Consider the following 11,981-nt stretch of genomic DNA (forward strand, 5'->3'; position numbering starts at 1 on the left):
ACGGGTCGCAGGCAGCACGTGCCGCGGCTGCGGGAGGCGTGGAGCAGAGAGCACACGCACAAGGCACACGACACATGTGCCCCTAAATGCTCAGGACACTCGGGTGTGGGTCACATGTACCATGTGTAGCCTCTCTTCACACACGTGGATTTTACATGTCAGGGGGTGGCAGCCCGCTCGCCACAGAGAGCAACACTGTCTCCGGCAGAGCAGCTGGTCAGCCACGTGCAGCCACGAGGGACACGGCGGGCCAGAGGGCCTCAGCCTCTCTCTGGGACGACTTCATTCACTCATTCATTCACTCATTCATTGATTCACTCATTCATTCATTCACTCACTCATTTATTGATTCACTCACTCACTCACTCACTCATTGGTTCACTCACTCATTCATTCATTCATTCACTCACTCATTCATTCACTCACTCATTTATTGATTCACTCACTCACTCATTCATTGATTCACTCATTCATTCATTCACTCACTCATTCACTCATTCATTTGTTCATTTGACCCAGGCGTCTCCGGTGTCTGTAGACCAGCAACATGAGGCTTTCACACGGGACAGTCCTGTCTGCTTTGGGGGTGGGCGTTACACAGAAACTACGGAGATGCCTGAGGTCACAGCTGTGCACACGCGCTCCTACTGTGTGCCGGTCACCACCCCACGGCCCTCCCATACACCAGGGCGACTGGGCAGAGCCCATGGCAGGGGGTGAGCCTCGCACTGCGTGTCAGGAGCACAGAGGGGACTCGGCCCCTCCAGGTGCCAGTGTGTCCTCCGCAAGCCCCAGACAGGCCTTTCTGGGCTCAGCCTCAGGGCAGGACCTGCCTCGCTCTCACATCGCGGCCTCCCTGGCTTGGTGGGCGGGGGGGGCGGACGCTGTGTGCGAGTCGGATGGGAGCCTGGGCACCGTTCCTGAAGGTCAGAGACTCTGCTAGTTCCAGGGGCACCGTCTGATTTCCGAGGCACACACGCCTGGTTGTGCGCAGGCTCGGGGCCGGGACAGGGCGCAGTGTGGGTGGGAGGGCCAGGTGCTGAGGCCCGGGTGTAGGTGAGGCTGGAGTCCAAGTTCTGAAAAACCAGCCGACCCTGTGCCAGTCTTCGGTCAGCAGCCAGCCCAACGGGGACGGGAAGCCATGCGGGTGGACCAGCACGCCCCGTGGGGCTGTGTGACACCCCATCGGCTCTATGCCCACCCCCACCCGCAGGCAGCAAGGCAGGGGCACCCTCTCCGGGGCCTGGACACGGTGGAAACAGCAGCCAGGCGATCACAGCGGCTGCTCTGGGAGGACGAGTCCCCGTGAGCCCCAGCCACGCGGGCCGTGCTTTGCTAGCGTTTATTTCTGGGCACAGAACCCAGCAGGTGGACCCCTTTCCACTCCATTAGCGTCCAGGGCTGGGGCTGGAGCAGGACGGGTCTGTCCCCGGGCACGGTGGCTGGGCTCCCTTTTCGCCTGTTCCCATCCAGGGGCAGCTCAGAGCAGCAGGTCCAGTCTGGTGGGTGGAGCATCGTGCAGAGGGCGCTCGGGCACCGCTGCCAGTCGCCCACCCTCCGCCCCGTCGGAGCCCGTCCTCCTCCTCGAAAGCACAGAAGGAACTGGCTCCTGAGTCTTCTTTGGGGACGAGTGCGCTCCCAGCGCCTCCCGCAGCGTCCACCTCCCTGTCTTTGTCCTCTGGGCTCCCAGTCCCCACTTTGATGCCCAGGTTCTGCAAACTCCGAGGCAGGAGCATTCATCTGTGCGCAACTGTCCTTGGGAACCGGCATCGCCTCGCTCGCGGTCATGAGCCTCCCCCGCTGGACGCCGAGGTTGCACATAAAAAAGTGCTGTGAGAATGTGCTGCTGGTGGGATGGACCGGGAGGGAAATGCATGAGCACAGACCGTCCCGGGAGGGCACGCCGCTCCGACGGGCCCTGTGAATTGGAACCATCTGCTTCTGAAAGGCTTCTTGGTTTCTTTTATGGTTTTATTAAATATCAGAAAACGGGAGGGAAAAGCCATTGTCGGCGAGGTACGGAAAAGAACACTTCATACACTTTGAAGTAATGAAAAATTCAATTACAAATTAGCCACCAAATTAAATGTCCCATGAAGCACGGCGACCGAGCGACGTAATGAAAAGGCGAGAACTAGACACCTGGAAGGGCTTTTTCCCTGAAAAGTGGTAATAAAAGCAACGAGCGTTTTCCCTAAAGGAAAAACAATAACACCAGAATGTTGTGTATAACACCACGCTGCTGAGTGGTTCAAGAACGAGTCCAAATTAAAAAGAGAGAAGGCGGGCCCCGGGTGGACTCCGCACAGATGTGGCCAGCGCCACCCCCGCCCCCGGCCCCGCCAGCTGAGCCACGTCCACGTGACCAGGTCTGGCTCCTGCCTCCCTGTCAGAGCTCGTCACTCACGACTCCTCGCTCGGTCCCACGGGCTCTGGGTCGTGCTGAGTGTGGTCACCACACCCTGTGGTCTCCTCGTGGACGAGTCGGCTGGTTTTTTCACTTGCAGAGTGAACTCAACGCCGGCGGAGACTCCCAGAAGCTGGAACTTCCATTGGAAACATCACGCATCCTGTGCTGAATCAAATTACTATTTTATCTCCTCATGGGTGTCAAATGGATTTCTTCGCTGCTTCAGAAATGGCCATGAGAGTCCGTGTTAGAGGGTGACACAGTGCACAGTTTCCTTTAAAAAATCACTCCTTGCCAGGCTGACATGGCTCAGTGGTTGAGCGTCGACCTATGAGCCAGGAGGTGATGGTTCGATTCCTGGTCGGGGCACAGGCCTGGGTTGTACGCTCGATCCCCAGTGGGGGCGTGCAGGAGGCAGCCGATCCATGAGTCTCTCTCATCATGAATTTTTCTCCCTCTCTCCCTCTCCCTTCCTCTCTGAAACCAGAGGGTGACATGGTGCACAGTTTCCTTTAAAAAATCATTCCTTGCCAGGCCGACGTGGCTCAGTGGTTGAGCATCGACCTATGAGCCAGGAGGTGATGGTTCGATTCCTGGTTGGGGCACAGGCCTGGGTTGTACGCTCGATCCCCAGTGGGGGCGTGCAGGAGGCAGCCGATCCATGAGTCTCTCTCATCATGAATTTTTCTCCCTCTCTCCCTCTCCCTTCCTCTCTGAAACCAATAAAAAAATATTTTTTTAAAAAATCGAGTCCTTAGTTCAGTCCATACAGTCCTCCCCTTATCCGAGGAGGGTGCGCAGTCAGACCCTCATGGGTGTCGGAATCGCGGGAAGTGCTGAGACAGGGGACGTGGCGAGACAGCGCGATGGACAAAGCTGCAGGGACCGTAGGGGAGATGATGAGATCCACCCCCACCCGGATTTATGCTCAAAACCAGCTGAGTCCAGCTCCACCCAACATGACCACTGATTTCAGCCTCATTATATGTTCCCTAGAGGCCCGATGCACGAATTCGTGAACATGGGTGGTTGGCCGGCCGGCCTCGCCCCCTGGTCGAACTCCCGGTCAAGGGGACAATTTACATATTAGCCTTTTATTATATAGGATAGTAGTCATTTGCATCTGAAATAGACACACACCAGCCACACATACACACACTCAGACCAGCCACATACACGTACACACACTCACACACACGTGCATACACACATGAACGCACACACACCAGCCGCACGGCTATGATCAGGAGCAGGAGGCCCAGCTGAGCACAGTGCAGCGAGCTCCTCTGCGGAACCTCCCCTTACCCGGGGGACCCTAAATACCCCCCCATCGAACCCCCCATTAAATGAGCCTCAATGAGGGAAGCCCATCCCGCTGAAGGGGCCGCTCTCCTGGGGAGGGGCCGCTCTCCGCCTTGCTGCCTCCTGATAAACTCTCTCTCTCGCTGCAAACTCGGCGCTGCTCACGTTGAACACTTTCCCGCGTGACGCCAGTGGCCTCGGTCCCGGATGCCAGAGCCCCTGCCTCAGCACCAGACCTCAATCCGTCTACATACACGTATATATTGTTTTCCTACACACACAAGCCTATGACACAGTTCAACTTATAAACCAGGCACCATAAGAGATTAACAGTAAGTAACAAGAAAGCAGCACAGTTACAACAGCCGGTGATAAACGTTATGTGGACGTGGCCTCCTCCTGTCACAATGCCTGGCTTCCCGTGTGGTCGCTGGGGCCGTGGCTGGGTCGCGGGGACCCGCCAGCAGCCAGTGGACCAAGAATGAGGCGGCCGCGGTCCCGCATCGGCTGACGGTTCCCCCGGGTTCCCGTCCCTGTGACAAGGGGGCTCCTTTCCCTCCCCCTTTGACTGTCCTTGACAACATTCACTCCGACACCCATTTCCGCGGCTCCCGCTCGGAGGAGGCGGAGCCTAAAGCAGAGGCTGTTCTGAGGAGCAATGGAGCTCCTCTGGTCGGCCACCTTTCCGACTTGAGCAAAACAACGCTCCACTTGCATTGTAACGATCTCATCAGAGACCCGCCGCTGCGTTGCTGGTTTCCTATCTGGGAGCTCAGTTGTTCTAGCTCCGTGGTCGGCAAACTGCGGCTCGAGAGCCACATGCGGCTCTTTGGCCCCTTGAGGGTGGCTCTTCCTACACCTTAGGAGTATCCTAATTAAGTTAATAACAATGTACCTACCTATATAATTTAAGTTTAAAAAAATGTGGCTCTCAAAAGAAGTTTCAATCGCTGTCCTGTTGATATTTGGCTCTCTTGGCTAATGAGTTTGCCGACCACTGTCCTAGTTGTTCGGCTTCACGGGCTCCTTAAGTCGGTGCCAGGAATATTTGTCCGTGAAAAATAAAATAAAAAACAGCTGCTCTCCACAAAGTTAACGTTTTCAGAAACCACTTGGAGATTCATAGACACGGAGTTCTGGAATTCCAGGTGGGAGCTAGAACGCCAGGCCCTGCAGGAAAACGCAAGGATCACAGATGGATGAGCTCAGACTTGGTAACGGGAAGGGAACGAGAATGAGCAGCGAGAGCCCGGCCTGGCCTCGGCCGCCCCATTCCTGCCGCTGGGATGCGGAGCCTGCAGTTGTTCAAGTCAGAGCATCACTCATCGTTTTAAAAAATATTGTTATTGATTTTAGAGAGAGGAAGGGAGAGGGAGAGAGAGATAAAAGCATCAATGAAGAGAGAGACTCATGGATCAGCTGCCTCCTGCACACCCCACACTGGGGATGGAGCCCACAACCTGGGCCTGTGCCCTGACCGGGAATCGAACCCTGACCTCCTGGTTCATAGGTCGACGCTCAGCCGCTGGGAATCGAACCCTGCAGGCCGGGCTCCAGTCACATTCTTAGGGCAGCCACTGCCTGTGCACAACTCAGCACCAGCACACAGGTGACACGGGGCGCAGGGACGGACGACACCCCGACATTCTCTGCTCCCCACGGCTGGCCCCCTGGTCACCGGTCACAGTGGCCGCAGACAGGCGGCAGCCCACTGGCCGGTGTGAACGTCTGCGCTCACGGCTCCCCATTTCCCACGACGGTGGTCAGGATGCGGTCGTTGGCGAGAGCTTATTAAAGCAGGGAGGCCTCGCTCAGGCAGCTCGTAGCTCCTTGCCCTGGAGGCTCCCCTCCCCCCAGGCCCAGACAGAACCACCACGTGCTCCTGGATCTGGGGCCAGGACTTGTCCGTTCTGACCCAGGAGCCCAGACGGAACTCAAGCCCACGGAACGAGCAGACCCATTCCCGAGGCCTCTGCTGCGCGGCGTGTGGGTGAACATGCTCCCGGCCTCACCCAGAGAGCCGGCCCTCCTGTCTCTGGAGACCCTGCGGACCCGGTCACCGGCCACCAGGCCCCTGGCGTGTTTCCTTCCTGCGCTGTAAGGTCCTGCGTTAGCGCTCCCACTCTCCGTAAGGAGGGAGCTGCGGGGCCCGAGGCCCCACCCTGGGCCCAGCCCCTGCTCTCGCCCCCCCCTCCGCCCCCACCTCACGTGTGGCCCCAGGTGCCCACGGAATTCCCAGGCCTTGGGTCGTCGACCTGCGCCCCCCACGTCCCCGCTGAGGGCGTCTCACCATCACAGGAACCACACGGTCCAGCCTCGACGCGGTCGCCCTGGGCTGAGCCCCCACCTCACGCTCGTTGTTCTTAGTGCTGAACGGGAGCTGGGGTGTTGGCAGGAACGGCTCAATCTCGGACCCTCCCCTGGAAGACCTTCCAGGAGAAGCGAGGAGGCAGCGGGACAGGACGGGGCTCCCTCCACCCCCGAGGCCGTGAGCAGGGGCCTCTGTGCCCTCCCGTGGGGCCTGCCTCCGCGTCCCTGTGAGCTCACCACACACACAGGTGCACGTCCTGAGGGGCAGGTACGATTTGTGGCTAAATTTGAAATCTCTTTTTCTGATTTTTCAATTGTTATAGCACGTCCTTCCATGGCCTCCACGGCCTCCATGGCCGGCTCGGTATAAACTCCAGGACAAAAGGCAGCCATTGAGCAGTGACAGTTCCCGTGTGAATGACCTGGGACCCACCCCCGTCCTGGGCAGAGGTGGGCGGTGCCCCTGAGCCATACTAAGCACCAGCTAACTCACCGGGGCAGGGAGGGGCTGCAGGGAGGGGTGCAAGGAGGTGGTGCAGAGAGGATGCAGGGAGGGAGTGCAGGGAGGGGGTGCAGGGAGGGGGTGCAGAGGGTGCAGGGATAGGATGCAGGGAGGGGTTCAAGGGGAGGATGCAGGGGGTACAGGGAGGGGGTGCAGGGAGAGGGTGCAGAGTGGGGTGCAGGGAGGGGGTGCAGAGGGGCCCGGACACTGTGGCCCTGGGGTCAGCAGATGAAAGCCTGCACAGCTGTGACTGATGGCACCCACCACGCCCACCGCCCCCAAAGGGTGTCCCATCGCCGGCTTCTCTGCGCTGTGTGTGAGGCTGTGTCTACGGCTGGGAAACCGTGAAGCACACGACAGTTTGTCATAAACTCCTCGTGCAGTTGTGTGCTTAACCCTCCCCACTCGCCCTGAAACGTCAGCGCTTCCTCCACAACCACCACACGCCACAGGCTCACGAGGGCTCCTGACACCGCGCCTGCTCTCCACGCGCAGATTCTTGCAGAGTGAAGGCACCGATGTATGGAATTTCCCACAATCCTGAGGGAGATGCGCGGAGTGTGTTAGTACCAACAGGTGTGAGCTGACCCTGCCACGCCAATAAGCGGGTCACAGCCACGAACCCATGCCATGGAAGTGCGGCCACGCAACGCACGCACACACAAGCACGCACGCACGCACGCGCGTGCACGCACACACACACACACGCACGCACGCACGCACGCACACAAGGAGGGCAGGGTCCGAGGAGCGCCTGGTCCGCACCCAACCTTGAACCTGAGGCCCCTCGGTCCCTGGCTCCTCCGAATAGCCTTTCCCACATGACGGACCAGACTGTGCAGCCAGGAGACAGAACTCTTTCTCCCAACACCGTCACCCGGACCCAAACCATCCCGGGCCGGGAAAACGGGGCGTTTCCATCCAGCAAGATGCTGCTGGCGCCAGAAAAACAGGCGAGTGGACAGGGCGAGGGCCGGTTCCCGGAGCAAAGCAGGGGCTGGGGATTGTGAACCTCGGCCGAGCTCACGTCGTTCTCTGGGAGAGTCTCTGGGACACACTAGACCAGTGACGGTGAACCTATGACACGCGTGTCAGAGGTGACACGCGAACTCATTTTTTTGGTTGATTTTTCTTTGTTAAATGGCATTTAAATATATAAAATAAATATCAAAAATATAAGTCTTTGCTTTACTATGGCTGCAAATACCAAAAAATTTCTATATGTGACACGGCACCAGAGTTAAGTTAGGGTTTTTCAAAATGCTGACATGCCGAGCTCAAAAGGTTCCCATCACTGCCCTAGTCTCTCAGACGCTGTCACTGAAACCGCAGAAGCCGACACGGCACGGCTCCTCCGCGAGGGGAGTGAGGAGGCCAGCTGCGGATGGCGTGCGGCCCGCGGATGGCGGTGTCTCCAGGCCGGGGAACACACGGGCCGGCTTAGCGTGTCATTTTTTCTTTCTCACTTACTTCCCGAGTTCGTAAAAGAGTTATTAGGTGCAGCGTTCTCTCACTAAAAATATTTTTTCAGCCAATTTTAGGTCTTGGGTGACAAAACAGGTTTTAAAAATAACTGTTTTCCCTCCATGCGGTGCACCCCAGGGCTTGCGAGTGGCCACCAGCCACCGGTTGTCAGGTTGCGAGTTCCCGCTAATGATGGTGTCATCGTCCCGGCAGCCAGGAGCCCGGTCCTGGCCCCTCCGCCTGTGGACGTCGGCATCGGACAGACTTTCTAACTGTAACCGCCCGCCCTCCAAATAGAAAATCCGTCTAAAAGGAAACTCCACGTGCAAATGTCCCCACACTTCACGAGAAACAGCAGGAAGATGCTGTTGGTCTACAGGATGTGTTTGCCTGTTTTAGGAAACCTAACCTTGGACTGGAGGCACAGACCACGAAACTTCCCTTTTTTGTTCATCCTCACCCAGGGATGTGTTTCCATTGGTTTTATGGAGAGAGAGGGAAAGACAGAAACATTAACGTGAGAGAAACACATCAATTGGTTGCCTCCTGCACGTGCCCGGGCCGGGGAGGAGCCTGCAACCAAGGTACGTGCCCGTGACCAGAATCGAACCCGGGACCCTTCCGCCTGCAGGCCAACGCTCTATCCACTGAGCCACGCCAGCGGGGGCCACCATGAAACTTAACAGATGATCTGATCGGTGTCCTCAAACATTCATCTACATAGAAGGCTGCACATGAAAGCGGACGCGTCACGGATAAGGTTTTTGGTAAAATTAACGGAAAACAGACGACTGTACGGGTCGCTCCCCGGCAGCGTTGCTGCGCTCAGAGGCCGAGCCCTGTGGTGAGTAATAGACATAACCAAGAGCCACTGACAGGGCGCTGACAACGACCGCTTTTCCTTTGCAAAAATATACACAAACCAGAGACGCCTTGTTTGTTTGTTTTTTTGCCAAAGAAACTATTTGGTCCTTCCCACCGTGGACGGCAGTGCTCGCAGTTATTCCTAAACACTCCGCGGCCCAGACCCCGGGCCTGCGCAGTGCAAGCCGGCCTTCCGCCGGGAACTCTCTTAAGAAGAGGGGGTTCAGAATACCTTGGGGTTGCCCAGTGACACCCCCCTTCCCGGGACTCCCCATGAGGCCCCGACACGGAGTTTCCTGGGATTATAAGCAAACACAGGCGAGAGGCTCAGAAAGCAGCCAACGGGGTCAGGAGGCTCCCGTCAGCGACCGCAGACCTACCCGGGCACCGGGGCGTCTTGTGGGCCACGGCGGTGCCGCTGATGGGCCTCCCGTTGGGCGTGACGCACCAGCAGTATCCCGTGTAGCTGTGGCACTGCACCTGGAGGCGACAGGACACGGCGTCAGGGCGGGGCCTCTCCGCACAGGCGGCTCCCCTGACCCCCAGTGCAAGAGGGATGCCCGACCCGAATCCCACGCACACACGGCACCAGAGGCGCTGACCGCAGGCCAGTGTGCGCCGGCCCCTCCGTGGGCATCTGATCCCTGCCACCTGGAGCGGAGGCCCAAGCCCTCACCTTACACATGGGGAGACTGAGGCACCGAGGTGTCGAGAGACCTGCTCACTCCGTGTGCCCAGGGCAGAGGCAGGGAGAGGAGGCTCTTTCCATCAACCCCACCCCCGCCCGGGTCCCTCTGGCGTCCATCCTGCCCTGGTCCCCCTCCCGGCCAGCCAGCCAGGGGTCCCTCCCCATAGCTCCACCCTCCCTAGTTTTCCCTCTCTCTTTCCTCTCAAAGGTCAAATGCTGGCTATAAAACTGCCCAGAGTTCTCTGTGTACTGATGCCCAGCGGCCCCTGGGTTCCTGTTGCCCCGCGAGAGCTGGCTCTGTCTCGGACTCTCTCCTCAGTGAGGACGGCAGCACTGACGACAGTCGTGGCCGCACTGCGGGGCGGGCACCAGGGCTCCGGGCGCTGCCTCTGACTGACGACGGCCACGGTGAGTCAGGACCCGCGGAGCAGCCTCGAGCAACGAGCAGGTGAGGGTGCCCCAGCCTCCCCACCAGGCTGCCCAGGCTGTTCACACCGGAAGGGTGACTTAGAGCAACGGCATGGGGCACCCGGCCAGGAAGGAGTGGGACCCACTCTGCCCACTCCTGCAGGTGAGCCCGGTCACAGGCACCCACATGGAGAGGGTTCCCCAGCTCGGCCCCCGCTGCCCCACCATGGGCAGAGCACATGCCTGGCTGTGTGTGCCATCCTCGCTCCCTCCAGTACGTGCTGTAGAGTGTGTACCAGCTGTAGAGCGTGTACCTGCTGTACAGCGTGTACCAGCTGTAGAGCATGTACTGCTGTAGAGCGTGTACCTCCTGTAGAGCGTGTACCTGCTGTAGAGCGTGTACCTCCTGTAGAGCGTGTACCTGCTGTAGAGCGTGTACCTCCTGTAGAGCGTGTACCTGCTGTAGAGCGTGTACCTCCTGTAGAGCGTGTACCTGCTGTAGAGCGTGTACCTCCTGTAGAGCGTGTACCTGCTGTAGAGCGTGTACCTCCTGTAGAGCGTGTACCTGCTGTAGAGCGTGTACCTCCTGTAGAGCGTGTACCTGCTGTAGAGCGTGTACCTCCTGTAGAGCGTGTACCTGCTGTAGAGCGTGTACCTCCTGTAGAGCGTGTACCTGCTGTAGAGCGTGTACCTCCTGTAGAGCGTGTACCTGCTGTAGAGCGTGTACCTCCTGTAGAGCGTGTACCTGCTGTAGAGCGTGTACCTCCTGTAGAGCGTGTACCTGCTGTAGAGCGTGTACCTCCTGTAGAGCGTGTACCTGCTGTAGAGCGTGTACCTCCTGTAGAGCGTGTACCTGCTGTAGAGCGTGTACCTGCTGTAGAGCGTGTACCTGGCTGTAGAGCGTGTACCTGCTGTAGAGCGTGTACAGGGCTGTAGAGCGTGTACATGGCTGTAGAGCGTGTACCTGCTGTAGAGCGTGTACCTGCTGTAGAGCGTGTACATGGCTGTAGAGCATGTACATGGCTGTAGAGCGTGTACCTGCTGTAGAGCGTGTACATGGCTGTAGAGCGTGTACCGGCTGTAGAGCGTGTACCTGGCTGTAGGTGCCGTCCTCGCTGCACTCTGGGATGAACACCTGCTGGAACTCCTTCCTCGCCTGCTCCTGCGTGTACTTCCGCTCGGCCACACACCGGGACACGTCTGCAGGCGGGAGCAGAGCAGCGCGGTTACACACCAGGAAGAGGCAACGCCCGAGACACAGGCGCGTGGAGACTCAGGCACGACGGCGCGGGGCAGCCACCTCCGCTGGGCGGGCGAGTGGCCACCGCAGGTCACCAGCGAGAGGCTGGCTGCTCCGAGTCGGGTCCTTTAAGCCGGGGCAGAGGTTGGGAGAGGGTTACTGGCTCGTCCTGGTGACTCGGGACCTGCTTCACGGCCAACGAGGGAACACAGCTGTGGTCCAGCCGGAGCCCACGGGGTCCAGCCCACAGGCCCAGTGGGAGGGAGGGGGCTCGGGGGCCCCCAGGGGCTGGGACATGCTGGCCCACAGTGGGGTCCAGGTCACCCGCCTGGAAACACCATCGGGGGCACCACGGGGCCTCTTTGCTCTGTGTCTGCGTTTCCTAGGACCTCGGAGCGATGCCAAGCTCCGCCTCTTCCCACCGCCCAGCAGTGAGCGCCTCCGTCCAGCCTGCCCCGGCTGCTCAGGCACCACCTCAAAGCCGCGACGCCGGCCGGCCGGGTGGCTCAGTGGTTGAGCGTCGACCTGTGAACCAGGAGGTCAGGCACAGGCCCGGGCTGTGGGCTGGATCCCAGTGTGGGGCGTGCAGGAGGCAGCCGATCCGTGATTCTCTCTCATCATTGATGTTTCTAACTCTCCTGCTGGGGTCCATCCCCAGCGGGTCCAGGGGTTCCCCAAGGTGTGGACGGAGTCGGCGAAGAAGGAAGGACTCAAAGGCAGCATTCAGTTGATCAGCATGGTTGGGTTCTCCCTCCAGGATCTCCAGCCTAGTTCTCTCTAGGTTCTCCAGCCA

The 11,981-nt window shown here is 59.0% G+C and overlaps 1 protein-coding gene across 1 annotated transcript in view; it reads right to left on the bottom strand.

Annotated features, from left to right (window-relative positions):
* Positions 1 to 11,981, bottom strand: part of SMOC2 (SPARC related modular calcium binding 2) — a 72,268-nt gene that overhangs the window by 32,332 nt on the left and 27,955 nt on the right. The window contains exons 3-4 of the mRNA XM_014542357.1: positions 11,042 to 11,148; positions 9,233 to 9,332 (exon numbers count right to left, since the gene is read on the bottom strand). Of these exons, the coding sequence (XP_014397843.1) occupies positions 9,233 to 9,332; positions 11,042 to 11,148 (207 nt within the window). The remainder of the gene's footprint in view (positions 1 to 9,232; positions 9,333 to 11,041; positions 11,149 to 11,981) is intronic.

Source organism: Myotis brandtii, unplaced genomic scaffold (assembly GCF_000412655.1).
Source record: "Myotis brandtii unplaced genomic scaffold, ASM41265v1 scaffold1077, whole genome shotgun sequence".
NCBI classification, from domain to species: domain Eukaryota; kingdom Metazoa; phylum Chordata; class Mammalia; order Chiroptera; family Vespertilionidae; genus Myotis; species Myotis brandtii.